Source organism: Sphaerodactylus townsendi, linkage group LG08 (assembly GCF_021028975.2).
Source record: "Sphaerodactylus townsendi isolate TG3544 linkage group LG08, MPM_Stown_v2.3, whole genome shotgun sequence".
In the NCBI taxonomy this organism is placed as follows: Eukaryota; Metazoa; Chordata; class Lepidosauria; order Squamata; family Sphaerodactylidae; genus Sphaerodactylus; species Sphaerodactylus townsendi.
Window position 1 is genome coordinate 62825450 of NC_059432.1, and position 23247 is coordinate 62848696.

The following is a 23247-nucleotide window of genomic DNA, read 5'->3' on the forward strand; positions in this document are numbered from 1 at the left end:
GAGTTTTTCCTGTTTTCACCACCTTCCCATGCTGCCTGGATACCCTCTAGAGTTGCTGTGCTGTTGTCCCCAGCCACTGCAGCTGCTCTCTGGATTGGGCTGTTAGTTCTTCTGAAGTTATTGCAGTCATAGTTTCAGGATTAAAGAATTCAAAACCATTTTTTTCACAAAGGGCATCGCGTGTAAAGAGTACAAGAGCCTTTCCTTGTGGCTTGAATGAAGTATCAGCTACTATTTCTCTTGGACACAGAATTTGGAGTTCAATGGTATAATCAAATTTTGCAACTTCTCTACTTAGCATTCAACTTCAAGCCCCATCTTCTTGCCTACAGTACTTTCCTTTACAAGTTCATGTATGCAGGGTGCCGAAGTCCTATGAACCCTTTGACTCCTTATTGCAGTGCTTGTGAATATGTTCTTCCTGGATGCATGTGACTGGGAAGACGCAAGAGAGAGCTTTTATAAGACAGAGAACCAAGGACTGCTTCTACCTGACGGCCTCTTTGCTCTTCTACGATCAGCTGAAAGAAAAATTATAGTTGTGGTTCCATCCTGTGCTTAATAGAATGCTCCATCCAATTAAAATCCCCCAATACCTGTCCCCACATAAGTAGAGCCTATGGTTGCTCAAGAGTAAGTCCTGCCTGGTGCACTGGAGCTGAACTCCTGACCACTGGTAGTTTTGCAAACAAGTCCCTTATTATTACCTCCTGTCCCATGTAGGTAACCTGCTATTAGTTGAAATAAAAAATAATTAATTCCAGGGAAAAAACCTCTAGTGTGAAGGTATTCAGGTGGCTGCCAGGTGCCTTTCCCAGGCATGCAGTGCCATGGTTCTTCAAGCAACAGCAGTGAGTGTGTCTATCCTTGGTTTTCTTCCTGAAGGCGAGAAGTGAGCGAACAAGGGAGAGGTGACAACTAGACAGTGAGGATTTCTGAATAAGGGGGAGAAGGTTGGTTGCACAATTTCCAAAAAGAAGTGGAAATTATAAACAAACAAGACGACACAGCATCTCCTACTCTTCACACCATTTCCTTGGATAACTGGTAGTGGTGCTCCCACTGCAACTTCCTACTCACAGTCATTCACATAACTGACACAGACGTCAAGTACCTCATGAAATACTATAATTACATCAGCATGGCAGGTGTTGGAAATAACTCCATGTTTTCCTCCTCCATTGGAGATAGCACTCCAAATATATGTTCCCATCTCTTCTTCTGGTCTTTCATATATCCTTATCTATGGTACTGAATTGTGCTAAACAAAGCATCCTGCATTCTGATAGCTACATGGTGGCCAAAATGACCATGGTTCACTCATCTTCTATGCGTTCTCAAAGCCCAGAACCTTAACCTTTCATTGCACACTGACCATCTGTCCCAGAGCAACAGGAACATTCTTCATTGCAGCATTGTTGTATTGAATTTGATAGTGGGCAAATCCATCCCATCCACCACCAACCTGCTTACAGTGTCCTACTCAGTTTCCATAAGCCTTTCTGTATATATCCATTCTTTCTTTATCTCTTTTTATTTTAAGCTGAAGTATTTCCTTATAATGCTGAATTTAACCACATTCACAGTCCTGTGAATTCATTCTGTTCTTTTCATAAAAAATCCCATTCCTGCTCTCAGTACCTGCTGCTTTCATTTGAGCACTGTCTAAACCATTAGCCTCCAGCTGAAAATAAGTTGTTTGAAACAGAGACCGAAGTTTATGACTGATCTATAGATTCATTGAACCACACCAAAAAGGTACAATTTGTTATCCAGTGGGAGATCTGGTGTAGCAGTATCTTTGGTTTCAATGCTATGCAAGTTTACTTGGGAGGAAGCCCCACTGATCTCAGTGGAACTCATGTCTTGAGTGAACATGGAGAATAGTGGACTGTTTGATATTTGGCTTTCTTTTATAAGTAAAGGGAGTTAGTAAGTTAGTCTTACAATTCTTAAGGAAGGCCATGATTAGTTGAAACATTTCCATAAACGTGGGATAAATCTAAACCCATTCTTGTCAGTGTTTGCAAACATTTCCCTTTCACTGATGTTGAATTTAAACAAGGAGAAAAATGGTCAAGTGTAAAATAATTTTTTTTTTTAAAAAGGAGTTTATTGTCTTCTCCAGAGGCTTAGAATGCTTGATTGAAGACTGAAATGATTTGGGGATGATTTATAATTTGCGAGCTTTATTCTTAGAGTTACTAGCTCTGGGTTGGGAAATACCTGGAAATTTTGAGGGTGGAGCCTGAGGAAGGTGGGGTTTGCGGAGGGACTTCAGTGGAGTATAATGCTGTAGAGTCCACTTTCAAAGTGGCCGTTTTCTGCAGGTGAACTGATCTAGTTCACCTGGAGATCAGTTGTAATAGTGGGAGATCTCAATCTTCCACCTGGAGGCCGGCAACCCCATTTATTCTAGCATTTTTGTGCATTATTTGGGTTGCATTAGTCATTTGCAATCCACACTTTCAGAATGCTCCTTTCCATACCAATCATGGGTCACAGTGGCTGACTTAGCTGTGGTTATGTTAAATCAGCGATGACTCTCACAGCAGGAAATGCCCCTTATTTGAAGTGCTTCCAGATACACTTCTGTAAGTTAGTACAGTTGTTACTGTAGGGAGTAAGAACAGGAAACATCCTGTTGATGGAAAGAAAGGACAGGAAATAAGTATGAACATTGGGAACAGCGGTAGCAGGACAGGAAAGGGATTGAGGCACATCTATCCATTGACTAGACAGACTTCTTATCTGAGTCTTTTCTTTATCTTCATGTGACACTTGTAAAAAGAAGAAAGATGACTTTTGGAGCCAACGAATATTGCACTAAACCTCTGTATTTTGCTATGTGCACTGTGACAGGTGATGTGGAGGTTTCTAGATCAGTGTAGGGCATTACAGGTCATCGAGCACTAGATTTCAGTTCAGGAGGTATGCTCAGCCATTAAGATTTCTGGTGAGCCATAGGTGCATATTGCTTTGCCTCATCTATTTTTTTAGGGCTGCTGTGAGTTTAATAATATAAGAATTAGAAAAAAGTGCTGTACTAGCAGTTAGAGCATGAGTTTTATTCTTGTTCAAATCTCAGCTCACCCATTAATTCATGCTGTTCTCTCAGTCTTTTAGCTACAAAGTGGGAATAATAATTCTGATGCACCCTACAAGGCTTTTCACTAAGCTGATGTTCTGGGAAAAGCAATATATAGTTTGCTAGGCTGATGGTGTTGATGCACTGCCCAAACAGCTTTGGAATGGCAGGCCTTCTGCAAGAAGAACAAAATGTTGTGTTGGGGATGCTATCCCTAGTTGTCCTCAATGGAGGGAACAGCTAGTTCTGATGATCATCGGAGTGGCAGCTGTAATAGTGGAAGAGCTCATGCAGAATGAGTGATGTAGGGAAGAGGGAGTCCTTCATTAACTCCAAAGACATCCCACTGTAGCATCCAGACTGAATGTGGTGATTCCCTTCCCTTGTCCCCTAGCTAGTAGCTCCACACAGCTCCAGAGTAGTCAGGAAGGTTCAGACATGATGTATGGTTCTCTGTCTTGAGGGTGATCTGTCCCTTCTTTTTGCATTCTGTAGGATACCAACAAGTTGATGCCACCCTCACTCTTTGAGGAAGGGAAGGAAAAATGTCCCTATGACCCTAGCCATGGTTACACGGGTCTCATTGTGGGTATGTACTGTCTTTCTCCCACTTCTTTCCTTTGCAGCCATTCCCTTGGGTTTTACCCAGAGTGGGCAGGGCACATATTTTGAAGTGTGTGTGTAAGCACATACATTAAAGACCATCTGAGACACCTGATATCTCTCCTCCCCCCCGCCCCCGCACACTAGCCCACTTCCATCTAGCACTTAATTTTAGAGGCTAGAGCAATGGCAGTCCCCCTTTCCACAAAGTACTTGGATCTCATTATCTGTGCAGGGCAGCTGGTTCTCTCCCATTCAGGCTTGGGTGGACTCCCAAACTGACCAGACGCTGCACAGCAAAGCGTGACAGGAAAGTTCCAGAGAATGCTTTGGTTATTCTTCCGGAACATTGCTGTCTGTGTGTGGAAGCCATCATGCACTGGCACCAAGGAGTATATAATCTCAGGAATATGCATTTCTGTGTGTGGTTGTTATCAGAAGAATATCTTTCTGATTAGAGTAAATGCAAAAGGATTGGTGTACTGAGAAAGAAGGCCTTCTGCCTAGGATCATAGAGAGGGACATTGCTTACTGAGCAGTTGGCGTATAAGCCTTTTCTAACTATACCTTGTATGCTGCATTGTTTCCCAGATGGCAGTTTATATACAGCAACACGTTACGAATTCCGCAGCCAGCCCGACATCCGACGCAGTCTGTACCAGCGGGTTCTAAAGACTGAGGAATCCCCTTTGCACTGGTTGAATGGTAGGCTCTTCTGATCCCAAAGCCACATCTCCTGCCCCTTTTGACTTAGCAGGAGCTGAAGAGCCCTGTGACTCTGCTCATCCAAGCCCATAGCCACAAACAAGGGTGGGGAGCACATTTGAGGCAGAAATAATTCTGTTGTTTGAAACAGCAGAGACCAAAATATAAGTATGATATACTTTAAGTTACATAATGCATTAGTTTGAATTGAACTATATTTTAAGTGCCTAATATTCTATTCACATGAGGGAGGCTACATCTGTCCACTGCTGTACTGCTTGACTAACCAATTTTTGTACTTTCAAGAGTAAAACCGCATCCTCATTAATAGGGTTATCATGTTTCATCCAGTGACATATTATGTAACTGTGAGGCTTCTAAGCAGTGAGAGGAATGCCAGTATGTAGAAGAGGAAATGTGTGGTTCTCAATTCTTTCATGAACGAATTATCTGAAAAGAACTCAAGTTTTCAGTTTTGGGGTGAGTGAAGGAAGGAGATTGATTAATAAGGTTTAGGCCTAGTTGAATATTATACCTCTTCATTCTTTTAGCTCTTATCCCAATTTTTGGGGAAGATGAAGTGGGTTTTTCGCTGTATTGTCGAAGGCTTTCACGGCCGGAATCATTGGGGTGTTGTGTGGTTTCTGGGCTGTATGGCCGTCTTCTAGTAGCATTTTCTCCTGACTTTTTGCCTGCATCTGTGGCTGGCATCTTCAGAGGATCTTCAGAGGATCAGTAGGTTTTTTGTTGGTGGATGGAAAGCATTTTGCTCATGCTCAGAGGCACACGTTCTTTCTCATGTAAGTTGCAACAAGGTGGATTGCATTTAGTGATGACACCAGGCTCAGTGAGACTGGGTTTTCTCTTTTCTTTTCCTGCCAACCTCCCAAGGCAGATTCCCTGCTCTTGAGGAGGAAACCCCAAAATAGTATAAATCTCAGTCAGTTTTTTTTTTTTGCTCTTTGCTCTGACTTGTCACTGCTGACATTAAAAAGGAAAGGAAAGAAAAAACACAAAAGATGGAAAGGGACAAAAGATTGTGGAAAGGGCAGATGGAATGAACCGAGTCAGAAAGAGGTTAATCAGTTCTGCAAAAGAGTCCTTTTGCTATCTTGTAGCTCTCCCTCCCACTTCACTGCCAAGCAATTAGATGAAACACGGATTGCATAAATTCCTTTCTATCTCTGAAAGGACAGAGATGAGAGCTGGGAATGCAGGGAGGGGGGTTGGGGCATTTCTAAAGGAGCATCCCCCCCACCCACCCATACACTGTCTGAATCCATGCAGTACAGCACCTATGAAAGTGATTTGTTTCAAGGACTCTGCTATCTGATGCTTTCACTGTCCTTGGTTTGTACAGATGCTGAGTTTGTGGCTTCCATATTGGTCAGGGAGAGCATGAGCAGCCTTGTGGGGGATGACGACAAGATCTACTACTTCTTCACAGAGCGAGCAGGAGAAGAGAGCCCCTCTATCTTTGACAAGAACCAGCAGTCCAGGGTGGCCAGGGTGGCCCGAGTTTGTAAGGTAAAGATTGGGGGTGCTGTGAAGGCTTGCAGCTTCTGAGGGACACGGCATTCTTAGAAATTGGGAACATTTTTCCTAGTCTGGCATCACGGCTGATGCAACTTGCATCCTCACCGACACTTGTAACCCCTGGAGAGGCTGGAGGGGTAGTAGCTCCCATGAGAATGTTCTGTCAGTTGTGAATGGGTTGGGACATAATGGCTTTGTCCTGGCCAAGGTCAATTAGATTCCAGACAGTCTTTCTGATATATGGTCTGGTCAGTGATTGGGCCCAGGCAGGGGCGTACTGCCCGGGGGGTACATATGGGGTCAAATGTCCCCAGGCTGCAACCATTTAGTCAACCCCCCCCCCCGGAAAATCGCCCCCACATCCCTCCTTCTTCCCACCCTGTACACTGACTTCAAGACCATGTGCAAAAAAATGTTTGGTCATGCTGGGGGAGGGCGGCCGCCCATATGGGGGTGGGAGGCAGAAAACTCAAATTTTGCACGCCTCTGGGCCCAGATCTGCTTCTGCTCTCACTTTATGGGAATCAAGGAACCAAATGTGCTTTGAGTGGAATGAGCAGAGCTGTGACCTTAAATGGGATTCTGACTACAGATCTCGGGTGAAGGTGTGGTGCAGAGCAGGCTGAGAACCGAGCTAGTGGCATTCCTATTGGCAAGGATCCCGTAGTGGGGATACTATTGAGCCCTGAGTTCAGCCTTGTTGGTCTGGGTGTTTTGCTTCAGCCCCCTTTAGCCTCCTTGTTCCCAGCACCTGCGACCAATCTCTTTTTGCTTTGGTTCTAGACTACAAGCTCGAGGACCATTATCCCTGATGTCCTGTCACGGCAAATGTGGTGCCCCACTGCATTTTTGGAGAAAATATTTTATGCTGCCTTTTTGTAAAGTGCATGATTAAACTCTGCTCACTGTTAACCATTTAACACACTAAACTGCCATAAACCCTGGTGGGTGGATGATAAGGAATCAGGTGGTTTCTAAGTACCTGCAAGAGCTAGCACAGTGAAAAAAATGTTGGAGAATGAGGACTTGCAACAGAATCCTAATTATTTTTTTGCCTAGAAGTAAGCTTTATTGAGTTCAACAGGATTTACTCTCTAGTAAACAACCAAGGTTCAGATTCCTGCTCAGTCATGAATATTGCAGACAATAAAATGACTGCTGGGACCTCTGTGATCATATCTGCCCAGCATTTGTAAAGAGAAATTCTAAATGTGTCCACACACACACACCCTCCCCCCAGCCAATCTGGATCAAGGTTAGAGAGAGAGGAAACTGGGGAGAGGACAGATAAAGTTTAACCCTTCACAACAATGTTGTTCTGCTGATCAAAACTGACCTGCTTCCTCGCCTTGATGGTAATAGTGGTCATTTCCTCTAGTTTGGCCCTTGGCTTAGCCTAGCCTGCCTGTTGTGAAGTTAATGGCAGAAAGCCCCATGTGTGCTCACTGGAGGAAAATAAACATGATAATGAAGAACCAGGACTGGCTGCGGAATGCTTCAAGGACAAGCTGTGTGTCTCTTCTGCCTGTGATGCCCGAGCTGAAATAGTTCAGAGGGAGATGACACAGACTTCTGGCTGTGCTAGTGGCAAGGTGCCCTTGGCTGCTGAATAAGCCATATCTCTCCCATAATTGAGGCTGGCGACATGGTAATGTCTCTCAGAAACCTTTGTTCACAGCAAGGATTGTCAAAGCTCAGAGCAGAAGCACTTAGTGTCTTCCAGATGCAGCCAACTCTGCTGAGGGCATTGGAGAGTACGGTTTACCTTCCCAGTACAGACCACATGCTGCCTCCACAACTGCATTCTCAGTGGCTTGAGAGTAAGAACTTTTCAAGGGCATCCAAGCAAGCACTGGGCAGACCTGGCCAGGCTGTATGAAATCCATCTTTCAGATCCCTGCGACAGATGGTTCTTGTTCCACGAGTGCAGAGGACTCTGCTTGTGGCTCTGTGTTTCTGCATCAGTCACCTTGCCTAGATGAATCTCAGTCCTTGCAACCAGGCAGTAATAGAAAAATTGGAGCAGGCTCAGAGAGGGATTAGGGAATGAGCTTGGCTAGAAAAGTTTGGGATGGACACTTGGTCACAAGGTTAAGCAATGGTTTGATTACTGCTCTCAGACAGAATGCCTTGAGGGAGAGAGGGAGAGCCGGTGGTAGGAAGTTAAAGCTGGATGCATTCAGTTGAAAATCAGATTATTTGAAAAAGCAAACAAAACAATGAGGGCAATCAGGACTTGTTGTCTGTGGTGGGAAGCGTTGCTGCTATGGCTCCATCTCATATGTCTTTGGCTCAGGGTCTGGTTTGCTTTGATCCTGGAGGCTTCAGTAACATCTTGGAATGTGAATGGTCTTGTTTGGTGGAGACATCTTCCCCCTTGGCACTAATGCTGGCTTTAGTTACTGCAGAGGAACAGGCGGATTTATTGATCTCCACCAGACCGTGGCCTTGCTGGGTTTGTCTCATTGAGAATCATAAATAGTTATATTCAGAAAGCACCTGGATTCGTAGGCCTAGAGTGATAGAACTATGAATTGTTCATCTGATGTGTGTCAGTGTTGGAAAATACTCCTTTAATATAATCTAACTGTAAAAACCAGCCACTGGTAAGCATAAGGGGGCCAGGTGATTATGGGCTGCATACTCTAGCAAAGTCTTTTAACTGCTCCCTCTCCTGCCATGCATATGCTGTTGCCTCAATCAAAAGCCTGCCTGTGTTGCCTTTAACTCTGATAGGGAGAAATGACGGGAATATACATTTTCCTCTGCCAGGGCTAAAAGAAACCTGGAGGCTGTTTTCTAATCCCACAACCCTGATCCCTATTGGGCCATCCTGCTGTTGCATATTGAAGATAAACTGCAATAATAAAAAATAATGTTCAACATTCAAACCTCATCAAACATCCATCCTGACAACAGCCCTGACCTGTTAATCTGGGCTGATGCATAAAGGAGAGGGCAAGCCTCCAGACGCTCAGTGGAATGTTATGTGTCATTTGGTCCTAGTGCCTTTATCTGGTAGCCCCATGTGTACCAGAATGCCATGTGCTTACAAGATCGAAAGGGCTTAGAAGTCACCAATTGGTCTGAGTAAAGTCCACATTTCATATAAAGAGGAGAACTCCTAAAAGGAGCAGTCTCAGGTTTTTTGGGGTTTTTTTGCCATCTAGTCACAACAGCCTTATGACAATCCATGGGGTTTCCAAGGCAAGAGACATTTGGAGATGGTTTGCCTGCCTCTGCATCACAACCCTGGTATTCCTTGGAGGTCTCCCATCCGAATACTTGCCAGGGTCAGGGCTGAGAGGGTGTGACTGGCCCAAGGACACCCAGCAAGTTTCCATGATTCCAGTGGGGATTTGAACCTGGCTTTCCTGGTTCCTTAACTGATACACCCCGCTGGTCCTTTCAATCTCCGTATAGGCCAAGTCAAAACTAGCATAGAGTACTTCCCATTCATTTAAGGAATTTATCTGTTTATGCTCTTTTTTTGGTCTTTCTGGGTCTTTTGACACTTTGTAAGCCTTTCTGTATATATCCATTCTAGAATGACCTTGGTGGCAAGAAGATCCTCCAGTGGAAATGGACATCCTTCATGAAAGCACGGCTGGCTTGCTACATTCCCTATTATGAAGTCCTCAAGGATGTTTATAGTCTGGATGGAGGGGACTGGCGGAATACTGTCTTCTATGCAACATTCACCTTATCAGCACAGTGGTAAGCCAAATAGTCTTACAGATCAGTGGCGTACCTAGGCAAACTGGAGCCCTGGGCAAAACCTGAGTTTGATGCCCCCCCCATGGGCAGCCACCCTTCCCCATCGTGACCAAACAAAAAATTTTTTACCATTGGGTCGTTTCAAAGTCACCATCACATTATAGAACATGCCCCAACTCACAAATCTGAACACAGCAGAAATATTTTTTTGAAAACATTTTCAAAATGCTTTCAAAATAGTAATAATAACCTTTATTAGGCATTGAGAGAATAAAAGAAATAAAGAAAACAAGCATTGGCAGGAAGGGGGTGGATTTAAAAGGAAAATCTGGGGAAATGCCTGCTGTCAGGGGGTGCCTGCTGTCAGGGGTGAAATTATTAAGATAGCAGCACCAAAATTTCCAAGTATCTTCATGAGACCCTACTCATGATACCACCCAGGTTTGGTGAAGTTTGGTTCAGGGGTCCAAAGTAATCGACCCTCAAAGGTGTAGCCCCCATCTCCTATTAGCTCCCATTGGAAACAATGGGGGATGAGGCACTCCCTTTGGGAGTCCATAACTTTGGACTCCCTGAACCAAACCTCACCAAACCTGGGTGATATCATCTGGATAGTCTCCCAAAAAATCCCTGAAATTTTGGTGCTGCTAGCCTAAAAACTGCACCATCTGCAGGCCAAAAATCCCACAGACGAACCTGCAGTTTTTGCGCCCCCCACCAGGCGGCGCCCAGGGCATCTGCCCACTTTGCCCAATGGGAGGAACGCCTCTGTTACAGACTGTTGCAGTGGGCATTATTCAGCCATCAACATACAGAAAGCACATTCTGCAAATCTTTTTGATTGCTGGAAAGATCCTGGAGTTGCAGGATCCATGCATAGGAACAGTCATGACAGTTGTCAGACTGGAGTGAGAAGTGACGGGGGAGGGGGGTATTAAACTTCTCACTAGAGCTTTCCTCATGAAAGAGAAAGGAAGAGCGATCTGAACCCATTGTCCTTCCTCATTCCATCCCCTCCAAGGCTTTTCCTCTATGTGTGCCCCATGACCCTGAGGCTAATTGTTCCATGGGCGAGAAAGTACGGCAGCAATGCAGAGGAATGTTTGAAAAATTACAGCTTACACACACACAGTGGTAACACACCGCCCAGTGTGCTGAGTACCGAATTAGCTGTTGCAGTTCAGGAAAGGGATCTTCTGTGTTGTGCTTGTGCATGAAGCCGCTGACTCACCTTTCCAGTCCTGGACTATCTGAGCTATAGAGCTGGCAGCGGACCTTGAGTCCTTCAATTCATCTGCCCCAAATCTATGCAGGGGCGTAACAAGGCAGCCCTGGGCAAACTGTAGCCCTGGGCAAAACCTGAGTTGGATGCCCCCCCCCCCCGGGCGGCCACTCCACCACGACCAATTTTTTTTGCACCAGGACATTGGTGCCTGCAGAGGGTGCATTTGTAGACATATCAGCACCAAAATTTCAGCATATCATCAAGTGACTGTCCTTATGCTACTCCCCAAGTTTGGTGAGGTTTGGTTCAAGGAGTCCAAAGTTATGGACTCCCAAAGGGGGTACCCCATCCCGCATTGTTTCCAATGGGAGCTAATAGGAGATGGGGGCTACAGTTTTGAGGGTCCATAACTTTGGCCCCCCTGAACCAAACTGCACCAAACTTGGAGGGTGCCATCATCTCCAGATGATACCCTGAAATTTTGGTGCCGATACATCTAAAAATGCACCCCCTGCAGGAACATCCTAGAAATTTGCCCAAGAATCTTTGTTCTGCATTGAGTTTTCTGCATTGCTGTCAATGGGGGTTGCAGGCTGTGGGGGGCACATTTCTGAAGGCATAGTCTCACAACTTTCAGGGTCTCATCAGGAGAGTGCCCTGATGATACCCCCCATGTTTGGTGCAGTTTGGTTCAGGGGGGCCAAAGTTATGGACCCTCAAATCTGTAGCTCCCATCTCCTATTAGCTCCCATTGGAAACAATGGGGGATAGGGGCACCCCCTTTGGGAGTCCATAACTTTGGACTCCCTGAACCAAACCTCACCAAACTTGGGGGGTAGCATAAGGACAGTCTCCTGATGATACGCTGAAATTTTGGTGCCGCTAGCCCAGGGGTAGGGAACCTGCGGCTCTCCAGATGTTCAGGAACTACAATTCCCATCAGCCCCTATTGGCCATGCTGGTAGGGCCTGATGGGAATTGTAGTTCCTGAACATCTGGAGAGCCGCAGGTTCCCTACCCCTGCGCTAGCCTAAAACCTGCGCCCCCTGCAGGCCAAAATTGGAAAACCACTAAAATACCCAAAAACAAACCCAGCATTTTGATGCCCCCCCACAAGGTGATGCCCTGGGCAGCTGCCCACCTTGCCCAATGGGCATTATGCCAGTGAATCTACGTCCTTTTTTTTAGTTGCCTAGGGCTTTTAACTATGTTTGTGGGTAGAATTCAAGTTGAGGAAAGGGGACCTCAAGCTTTGGTTGCCAAGGAAATCCTCCTTGTCCTTGCAAATATTTTGGATCCCATGACTAATTCATTCGCTGGGTAAGTAACAGATGGGACACTCTAAACACTTGATGAGGGGAAGTCCTCTGGGTGAACATCTGTGGAGCAGCTTAACAATAGCAGAATATGCAGGAGATGGTTCTGTGCGTGTGTGAAATCACCCTAGCACAGTGGCAGGAATAACTTCATCCTTATTAGAGGGGGGAAACCTATAGAATTCATCATATGGCTGTTAACCAGGACAATCATTGTGGTGCCCCTTGCTTTAGTGTTTCTGGACCAAGCCCAGACTGAAGTCTTAGCAGTCCTTTTGTATTTTCTGCTAGTTCATGATACTGTCTCACAGCAAACTAGAAGTTTTTGCCTGTTTATCTCTGTCAGCGCACAAGATAAATGTTGCCAGTGGTAGGAAAGCTGTACCTAAAAAGCAGGTATGCTAACTTGCACTGGCCATTCAGCCACAAAATGACATTTTGGAATACAAAGTATATATTTGCTACACATAGTCTTGGCAAATTTGACAGTGAAGGGTTAAAGCAACATACCTGATACAGAATTGTGGTTATTGTACGAAGGTGAAGGAGAACATCCGTTGACTTTGTAGGGCTGAGCAATTTCTCCACAGGATGAGAGGAGATGATGGATTCCCAGGAATGCAACGTACCAGCCAATGGCAAATAGTGACATGATTAATTTGCCACTAGCAAGAGCTGCAGTTTATCACTTCACTGCTCAGGCTACAGTCCTGATCTGGATTTGTGCTGTTAGGAAGCCCAGAGAAGTTTTGTGTGCATGCAGGAGACCACAACCAAATCCAAAGAGAAATGCAAAAAAAGGAATTGGCTGTACAGTAGCGGGTCTCTCAACAGCAGCACAGTATAGTGGAATTTGTAAGCTTGGGCATCAGGGGGTATACCACCACACAGATTCACCACACAGATAATTCACAATTCAATTGGATATTTGGTTGCTGAAAATCTAGAATGTATTCTCCATAGTTGTAAAAATGTAATAATTGATGTTTTGCCAAGAGACCATATCCTGTTCTGTGACCAACAGGGGCACATAGGTGCTGGTTCAAATTTCACAAGAATTGGCTGAAGGCATGTCAAAGGGTGATCAGGAGGCAACAAGGTATCACCCATAACTGGCAGCAAAGGCAGAATCAGGCATCCTACTGACAGGTTCAAGCAGATGGGTTTCTACAGATTTCTACATTGTGGTGGTGCCCTGAGGATTCCCCCCACCCCCCACAGAGCTCTGGATGTGCTGCTGCTTTCTGTCCTCTTTAACTGTGTCTTGGTATCACTACCAGAGACCAAGGATATGACATCTCATAAAAGAGGAGCCATAACTTGAACATGCAAGAATGTTTGTACTGGCAGTCGCTCCCCCGCTTTTTAATTATATTTAACTAATTTTAACATAAACTTTTAAATACGAAATCTGTTTGCAAATTTCCTACGCATGTTTTTCTATGCTCATTTAATTCTGCAGCCTTGCAGAAGCGACTCCCACTTAAATTACTTGCTTTTGTGGCTCTTCATCAAGGGCTGCCAGCTCCACCCTCAGTTTTGTCTCAGCCTAGTAGGAGTTGCATTTAGTTAAAGCAATAGTCCTTTTAAAGGGGTGATGCTTTGGACAGTCAACTGACGGAAAAGAAGGCTGCTGGAGTGCTAGAACAGAGTCGGTAACCTCCAGATTTAAGAACATCCCAATCAGGGCTTCACTGTCCATAGCCCCAGATAGATTTTGTGGTTGACCCTATTGTCGTTTGCACTCTGCCCCCTCGGTGTTATTTTCTGTCTTCACATAGACTGTGTCTGGAACAAGAATTGTTCTTGCAGAATGAAAGGTCTAACTGATGCTCAGAGGCGTAGCAAAGGGGCGAGGTGGTGGTGTGTGCAACGCACCGGGCGCACACCCCTGTGGGGGTGTGGTGAGGGCAATGCTGGGGCGTTGCGGAGGCGGAAGATGCACTGGTGCACCGTGCGCTTTCCCCCCTTGCTATGCCTCTGCTGATACTTCAACCTAGAATAAGGAATTCTCCTGCAGATCACATGGGCTGGTAACACCAGAGCTGATTCTATTCCCCTGCAACATGATAGGCTTGCATGAGTTACCCAGATTCCATTTATGAAACTTATTCACTGCTGGAGTTGGAGCAGAGGATATTCCAATTCTTTGTAGTCCTACTGTGCTGACATATTAGGGTTTGTTTATACAGACCCATGGGTTCTTAGAGATGTGGAAGGCTTTAGCTTGCTCAATGATCTTATCTTATATTTTCCAGGAGGAGCATGGAGGTATCTGCCATTTGTCGATACAACATCTCTGAGGTTCAGGCAGCCTTTGAAGGGACTTATATGGAATACCAGGACTCCTCCCGCAAATGGTCCCAGTACAATGGGGAGGTTCCAGAGCCCCGGCCAGGATCAGTAAGTTTCTTTGTTTTTCTTCTTATCTACTTATGTTACTGTGAAGGAACCAAGTACTGCTGCAGAGGAGAGCTAAAACAGACACCCCAAAACCCTGCTTGATACCTGATATCTTTCTTACTACTAGCAAGATGCTGAAGATTTTGAATGTTCCCTGACATAAAAAATACTCCCTCTGTGCAGTAAGTTAACTTACTGAAGAGAAGATCCTAGGTTAGTCCCCGCCTCTCCCCCAAATAATACTAGCTTTGTGTGGGTAATGAAATTTTATAATGGGGGAGCAGTGAAAACATTGGATCCTCCACCTGAAAAATGAAAAGACACAGCCCACTATTTAAGTGCCGAAACTGGGTATTGTAGTCGACCCACGCGGTCAGCGTAAGAACGAGACGAGACGCGGAGATAACATCTGGTGGAGATCGCCAGCAGCGGGAGACCGGAGGTCCGTGTTCCTAGCGAGTCTCCCGTCTGCCGGTTCCTGGCACCTTTTATTGTTACTCTATCGGGGGCGTGTAGGAGGGAGGACTGGGGGGAGTTCCGGGAGAGCGGGAGGTCGGGAGATCATCATGTGATGCATGATCTCATCTGGCTACGTGCGGAGAAGAGCGTACGCGTCTGAGCCTAATCCTCACCTGGGGGCAAGACCATTGTCCCTGCGCCCGGTGATTGAGCCAGACAGTTCACGCACCGCGGACTCATGGGGATGAGGAGTGGGGGTGCGATGCGACCGGCAAGGCCGCAGGTCCGTTGGCGTCCCAACGTTCTACTACGGCACTGCTGGGTCGGCAGTGCACTACTACATCTCCTCCTTTTTTACATTTTAGAAAGCGGGGGGGCCGAAACGCTAAGGGGCGATTTAAAGGGACGCTTGTCTCCTCCGCCGTTTGGTCAAGTTGACCAAGCTGCTTGTGCAACATTAGAACTTGGTTGCGGGGTAAGGGAAATGCGAGGGGTTTCTTACACACGTTACAGGCAATATTGGACACGCATTGAACGAAACAAGATCGATAACAAGGCACACAACTAAACCAATGCAGACCTGTACAATAGCACTCAACCATCCTCCCGGCAGCCAGCTCCAGAGGGCTGACCACCAATGGCGCAAAACATCATACTTCAGATTAGATACAACTTCTTGCAGCTCACGCACTTTCATGTGGACCAACTGGGAATTATCAGAAAGATTAAAACAACACATATTATGTACATTCTCACAACCTTGGTGATGTAACAACAACAAATAATCAATGGCGGCCACGATTGTCATAGGGTCGCTGACGAAGTTCCTGCTGCTCGGAGGCCAGGGCATCCAGAGCGGTGGAGGTAGAGTTGATGGACTTCGCAAGGGCACAGGCCAGCCAGCCAATAGTCTTAGCATTGTAGGAAGCGAGTCCGGGGACTCCCACTAGGAAGTTGCGAGGGAGATCTAACTCCGCTTCGGAGAGGGCGACAGCGTGCAGCTCCGACAGGAGGGGTCGAAAGGCACGGAGCGGCGGCGGCGGCGTCCGGGCTCCCGCGGTGGAGCCTGGGGTAGGACAATGGTGAGGCGACTGAGGCAGCAAAGAGTTCCGGCAGGGAGTCGGGTGAGGGATGTAGTTAAGCGTCCTCTCCCACGCAGGTCCAGAACCAGCCCCTGGGGGGAGCAGGATGTTTCCGAACACGGGGGGAATGTCCTCCATGTGTGTGCAGTTCCAACTGGCCGAGCCGACGAATGGGCCCGGGTCGGTTCCCGGTTCGGCTGCGCCGGTGATGCGGGCGCAGGTGTTGGACTCGTGGTTAGCGACCGTCGTGGTGACAAGGGAAAAGCGCCAGCCGGGAGGGTTTGGACGACGGGTCCCCAGTCGGCGCTCATAGAATATCTGATGGATGAGGCATTCATGAAGGGCTCAGCCAGACTCCGCTAGGAAGTCTCGGGGTGCGTGGCCGACGGGGAGCAGGCAGGAGCTCAGCTGGCTCCCGACTCCTAGGTACTGGCCCAGGCAGAAAGATGAGGCGTTGGCAGCGGCAGCAAACTGCTCCCCAGATGTTGGTCTGGTGAAAGCTTGCCAGGGGGTGGCCGATCGCCATCGGCAGGAGGCAGCAGAGCAGGCAAAGGATGGTGGTCGCTGAGTTGGTGGTGATGATCGCAAAGAGAGCGGCACAGAGGTTCTCGGGTGTCTCGGGGTGGTCTTGCTGGCGCAGCAGCGCTAGGGCCTGGCTGGTGGTCGCCTTTGACGTCTCCCAGGTCATTCGGGTCTTTGGGCGTTGCCATGTACGGCGTTCCTGCTGGGATCGCTGGGCGGGATCCTCCTAGAGAGATGCGTTCCATCTCCGGGATGGGGTTGGTTTCCTCCTGGCGCCATTCCATGGGTTGGCCTGTCATGGCGAATCGGAATCCACGGGAACCTGTAGGAAGAGGGACTGAAACACACCCCCCTTTCCCAGGTTGCGGGCGGGTCCCGCCAGGCTCAGTTCTAGAGCCGGATGGCGGGAGATTGGGATCGAGTTAGTGTTTAGATTTAATATGGGAAGGAAGAAGGCTTGTTTTGCAGCCTATGAAGGTTGCTTTAGTGCAACCCTCCTGGGGGCCATACACTCCTCTTTCTTTAGTTGTTTGACAGGGAGGGCAGGAGGTAGGCGACCTTTGGTGGGAATTGGCTTCAGAGCGTCCATCGGGAGTGCGTCAAAGGCGAGGGTCCGAGCCTCGAGGGGAGAGGAACAGGCCGGGTCCTGGGGATTGTTGGGTATGCATGCTTAATCAGCAACACAAAGGGGGGCTTTGGGAAGCACCTTTTGGGGGGATGGGTGCATCCGGGGAATGAAGCCAATCGAAGGCAATTGAGAGGCAAATTCCTCGCACACCACAAAGGAGAAAGGAAGGGGGGGGTTTCTTTGCAAGGGAGTTGCACTTACCGTGACCTTGGTTTGGCTACATAATGCAGGAAGCTGGATGGTTGCATAAAAAATTCTTGTGATCGAGAGATTATCTCGAGGGAATCGCCGCCAGTCACGAGATCCCAGCTCCTTATAGAGGCCCCTGCGGCCAAGAGGGACGAATAAGTCCAGAAAACCGGAGAGCAACATTGTTGGGGTGCCCAAGCGGTTTATATGAGAGTGAATTTGGTGCGGCAGCATCCCCTAGTTTAGGGGCCCTGGTCCTGGCAGTGCTGCGGTATCAGGACCGGGCCCAGATTTACTAATCCAGGGAGGAGACCTGGGGTCCAGCCAATTGGCCCTCCCGCCTCTACCAGTCGAAAAAACAGAAGGAGAAGAGGAGGAGGAGAGGGAAACAGTTTTTCTCTACGGAAATTAGGAGGCAACTTCGGAAGGCACGATTGGAATCCCAATGATCCGTGACGGCTTTACCCATCCCAGACCAGAGTCGTTTTAACCTGACTCATGAGGTCTCTTCCCAGAGATTGTGACATGGATGTCTAGGAAGCGATGGGAAGGACTCGTGAGCTGCCGCTCAGAGTCCCTGGAGCTGTTGACCCGTGAGCGTGGGCGGATGCCTCCCGTCTCGGGTCGGTTTGTCTCCCCACCCCAGATGTGCGGGCAAGCCTCAAGGTCGAAGCCACTGGTCGAACCCCTGACTCGGCTACTCTGATGACGGTAACATCAGCGCCGGTGTCCACCAGAGCCCTTGAACTTACATCCCTTCTATGGCCGAGGAAGAGCTCTCAGATATGGGCCCGGGGGAGCTCCCGATAGGTGTCTCCACCGCTGCTGACGGTGGTGTAGGCTGGCGCCATGTTGGCTGCTGGGGCTCGTAGGCCTTTTATTGGAGTGCGGCAGCGGGCAGCGCATGGGAACCCAAGAAGAATCAGCTGAGCCTTAGCGAGCTTGGCTCCGGCGTGAGCAGCTCCTGTGGGATGTTTGTCCCAGACCTGGAGGTGGATGGGTCCCTTTTAGTGCTGTGGAGTCCCGATCACTCCGGGGACGATGGATAGACAGTCCCTGTTCCAGCGGCAGAAGGCAACTTTGCAGCATCCTTAGCCTCCAATTGTCCCGGTAGGGATGGGCCTCAAATCATACTAGGTTGGGGCTGACAAAGAACCTCGTGGGGGAACTTAAAGGAGATGGAGCTGGGTGCATCTGTGCTTGAGATGCCACGACAGAGGGGGGTGGGGGTGTTTTGGCAGGGGCCTTGATGCGTTTGGGTCTGCTCCTAGTACTCTCCTCTCCTTGGTCCCTGGGCTGGGGAGAGGCAGCCAGGCGAGGGAGTTTCCTCGACGGGCAGTCGTTTCTCCAATGGAAGCCCTTCTGGCAACGTGCGGGCACCGGGTTTTAGGTGGCCTTCTCCTCCCTGGGGGAGGACCCTCCTCCATCCCGGGGTTGTAGGCCCCCCCACTTGGACTGCCTAGCACTCCCCTTTCCCCCGGAAGTGTCCGGGTCTGCCGCAGTTAAAGCAGTCATCCTGAGACTGTCTCCCGCCGGTGGAGAGTGCTGCGGCGAGGAGGCTAGCTTGGTGGGCGGAGGACCCAATGTCCTGGCAAGCCTTAAGCATGTCGGCCAGTTCAGGATTTTTGCCTAGGCCCGTGATTGCCCGCGGCACTCCATGGAAGCGTTCTCCTTTGCGAGGCGCATGAGGAGCTCGTTTTGGGCCTCCTCGCCATCTACCTGCCTCTTGAGCGCTTCCTGGAGCCTGTTCACAAATTCAGCATAGGGCTCTTGGGGTTTTTGCCGGATGGAGGAGAAACTCTGGGTTGGCTGGCCGGCATTGGGGACTTTGACAAATGCCTTATAGGCGCACTCAGAGGCGACCGTAAGGGTGGCCTCAGGCAGGACAATCTGATCGTTGGGATTGGTAAAAGCATCGAAACAAATGGTAAAGCTGAGCGGCGGTGTAGGCGCCGCCAGAGGTGGCTGCTCTGTTGAAGCACTGCTGGCGGAACTCACTTTCCCAGACCACAAATTGTGCAGGGCTCAGGGCATCACGAAAGGTGGTCTTCAGTCATCTGGGGACCATTAGGTGGTTCCTTGCGATGGCCTCCAGCATGCCTCTCACGTAGGGGCTAGTGACTCCCTACGTCCCGCATTGCTTTGCGGAGCTTCGGTAAGGATGTTATAGCTTAGGGGCGGTACTCGACAACCCGCCCGGATAGCGCCATTCTCCCCCTCAGTATCTGTGAAGTGGATGGGGCACAATGCAAGAATATCGGCATCGTCTTCCGTCAGGGTTTCTTTCTTCTGCAGATCGTGGCTAATACGTTCTGCGAGAGTTTTGAAACCAGCGCCATTACGATGGCTGACGGAGGTCTGTAGTGGCTTCGGACGAAGGCGGAGCAAGGAGAGGCTGAGCCGCGGGAGAGTTTGAAATGGGTGAAGGAGCGAGGGGGGCAGAAGGAGGACAGGCGTCCAATTTAGTGGATAGAAAATTCCGGGGTTGAAATTGAAGGTGAAAGATCGAAGGAGGGCGGCCTACAGCAAGGGAGCCAGAGCTCTGCAGGCGGATGGCGACAAAACATTGTCTCCACGTCGGTAGCAGCGACACTGGCGCAGCGAGGCTCTGTGCGAAGAGTGCGCCCGATGTTTTCCCAGTCCTTAAGATTCAATGTCCCCCCTCTGGGTACCATGGACACTGAGCTTCAATCTCCTCAACCAATTTGCGCAGCTCCCTTCTCTTTACGGGGACCCTGCTGCATTTCGTTAACACTTTCAGTTCGTCAACGTGCTTGTCATAAGCCCTGCTTTTGCAAGCTCCCATACTCACCGGTGTTCCGTCGGACGAGAGAGTGTCCCTAGGACCAGCGTGTCTCTGGATCGCGCCGATCCAGAGGACAGGCGATGCAAACGGTGGTCCCTGGATGCGCCGATCCAGCGGACTTCGGTATGTGACCCTTCCCCAGGCGACGGTGAGCAGGGTGGAGGTTCGAGGATTCCCGGGTTTCGGCACCAGCTTGTAGTCGACCCACGCGGTCAGCGTAAGAACGAGACGAGACGCGGAGATAACATCTGGTGGAGATCGCCAGCAGCGGGAGACCGGAGGTCCGTGTTCCTAGCGAGTCTCCCGTCTGCCGGTTCCTGGCACCTTTATTGTTACTCTATCGCGTGCAGGAGGGAGGACTGGGGAGTTCCGGGAGAGCGGGAGGTCGGGAGATCATCATGTGATGCATGATCTCATCTGGCTACGTGCGGAGAAGAGCGTACGCGTCTGAGCCTAATCCTCACCTGGGGGCAAGACCATTGTCCCTGCGCCCGGTGATTGAGCCAGACAGTTCACGACCCGTGACTCATGGGGGGATGAGGAGTGGGGGTGCGATGCGACCGGCAAGGCCGCAGGTCCGTTGGCGTCCCAACGTTCTACTACGGCACTGCTGGGTCGGCAGTGCACTACTACAGGGTATGTTAATAACATTCAATTTCTTTCCAGTGCATCACAGATCATGCTCGCAAGAGTGGCTACAATTCCTCCCAGGATTTGCCCAACAGTGTGCTGGATTTCATCAAGCTCCATCCCTTGATGTATGAAGAGGTGAAACCTGCAGATGGTGACCCCTTATTGGTGAAGAAAAATGTAATCTATACCCAGATAGCCATAGACAGAGTCCGAGCCCTGGATGGGCAGGAGTATGATGTACTGTTCTTGGGAACAGGTAAGCATTGGTCCTGTGCCTTCTCATTAATTAGGGGACAAATCTCATGTCTACCTGGAAGACTGCACATTGTTACCACACCTCTCAGCCTTCAGTAGAAATGCAGAAGCTTTATAGCCACATTTTTCTTCTTTACTTTTAAGCTTTCCAAACTTGGTGTTGGGTTCTTTTTAAACATGAGAAATGGTTTGAGTTTTGGCGTCAAAACTGACAATTTCCCAGACAATTTCGAGAGCCAGTGTGATGTAGTGATTAAGAACAGTAGACTCTGACCCAGAGAACTGAGCTTGATTTCTCACTTCTACACATGAAGCCTTTGGCTGGTCACAGTTCTCTGATACCTCTCTGAGCCCCACCTACCTCATAAGGTATCTGCTGTAAGGAGAGGAAAGGAAGGAGTTTGTAAGCTGCTCCGAGACTGCTTATAGTTGAGAAAAGTGGGGTATGAATGCAAACTTTTCTTCTTCTATGGCTACACTTTTCTTTTTTCTTTTTAAGCTTTCCAAACTTGGTGTTGGGTTCTTTTTTAACATGAGAAATGGTTTGCGCTTTGGAGTCAGAATGGTCTTTTCCAAAGCTCTTGTTCCACTCTTCAGCTTTGCCCAACAGGCAACAGGCATAATAGCCATCCAACTCTTAAGACAGTTTCACTACCATGGTTTCCTCCATGGTATTTTAGAAATCACAGTTTCCTGATAAGACTCCCTAGCCAAACTCTAACTAGTGACAAACTTTAGTTTAGAGCATAGACTTCCTCTTAGATTCATCTACAAGGAACTGTAGAAGATAGAAGTGGGGCTGGATAAGGGAGTGGCATGAACAGTGCCACTCTGAGCACTTCAATTGATTTAAGTTTGCTTAGGATTGTACCACAAGTCTCTTACTTTCTTCAGCCTCCTACTTTTTGAAAACCTGGAAGTAGATGCATCAGCTAGCCAGATCCAGAAGACAGCTGGATCCTGTGCAGGGTTAGATCAATAGACTGCATGACTGAAGAGTGGCAATCTTCTGTACTGTGATATTTGAGAATTACTGTTTTTATCTCTGCCCAGGTAATGGTTGGATTCATAAAGCTGTGGTTGTTGGTTCCATGGTCCATATCATAGAAGAGATGCAAGTCTTTAGGGATGCCCACCCTGTGGAGAATCTCATCATCTCCAAACGACAGGTAAAGGTGGCTTCAATCTGCCTTTGGATGGTGTGCCTCAATGTTCAAAAGAAATGCATGAACATGAACGCAGCAAGCAAATATGATACATGTGCTCTTGTCAAACCAGGAACAAAACCAGACCAGTTTGGATATCACTATACCTTGCCCAGCTTCTGTCTTCCAGACCTCCTATGATAAAAAGCAGTGATAGTGAACCAGTGATGGTGAACCTATGGTGGCACTCAGAGCCCTCTCTGTGGGCACGCGCAAACAGAGTCGTGCCCCCCCCCCCCCACATCTAGGCTGGCCTGGGCCACTGGGCTCGATTATTAGCATTAAACCTAAGATCTAGTTTTGGGGAAGCAGTGTAGGTAACCCTATTAAACACTGTTAAACCTCACTGATTTTCATGCAAAGAACTAAAGCGTGATCCTTTACCTGGGAGTAAGCTCGGTTGCTGGCAATGGGCCTTGCTTCTGAGTAAACCCTCCTAGGGTTGTGATTCACCCGTTGGAAGAGTTGCACGGTTGCTTCAAAGCAAAGCCACAACTACCACCTGAGTAACTCATGCCTCGGAGCCAACCGTTTTTTTAAACTAAAACCTCAGTATTCAGGTTAAATTGCCGTGTTGGCACTTTACGATAAATAAGTGGGGTTTGGGTTGCAATTTGGGCACTTGGTTTCAAAAAGGTTTGCCATCACTGATATAAAGCATCCAGACAGAGCTGTAAACGTTAAGAAATCCCATCTCCTGACCTCTGCTACAGAGACAAAGGATACTAGGAAACACTCTGTGCAGGCATGGTTTACCCCTTGCCTCTCTTTTAGGAAAAAAATGCACCTGGAATGTTGGTGTGTTTTATGACTTTGTGCACTCTGACTCCTACTGTCTCTGCCAATAGAGCAGCTCTTGGTAAAACTGTGCCTTG

General features: G+C 48.3%; 1 protein-coding gene across 3 annotated transcripts in view; it reads left to right on the plus strand.

Moving 5' to 3' along the window:
- SEMA4G (semaphorin 4G) overlaps window positions 1–23247 on the plus strand; it is a 117802-nt gene that overhangs the window by 88704 nt on the left and 5851 nt on the right. For all 3 annotated transcript variants that reach the window (XM_048506835.1, XM_048506836.1, XM_048506837.1), the window contains exons 6-12: window positions 3584–3677; window positions 4283–4396; window positions 5757–5923; window positions 9480–9649; window positions 14449–14593; window positions 20946–21168; window positions 22221–22336. In XM_048506835.1, the coding sequence (XP_048362792.1) occupies window positions 3584–3677; window positions 4283–4396; window positions 5757–5923; window positions 9480–9649; window positions 14449–14593; window positions 20946–21168; window positions 22221–22336 (1029 nt within the window). The remainder of the gene's footprint in view (window positions 1–3583; window positions 3678–4282; window positions 4397–5756; window positions 5924–9479; window positions 9650–14448; window positions 14594–20945; window positions 21169–22220; window positions 22337–23247) is intronic.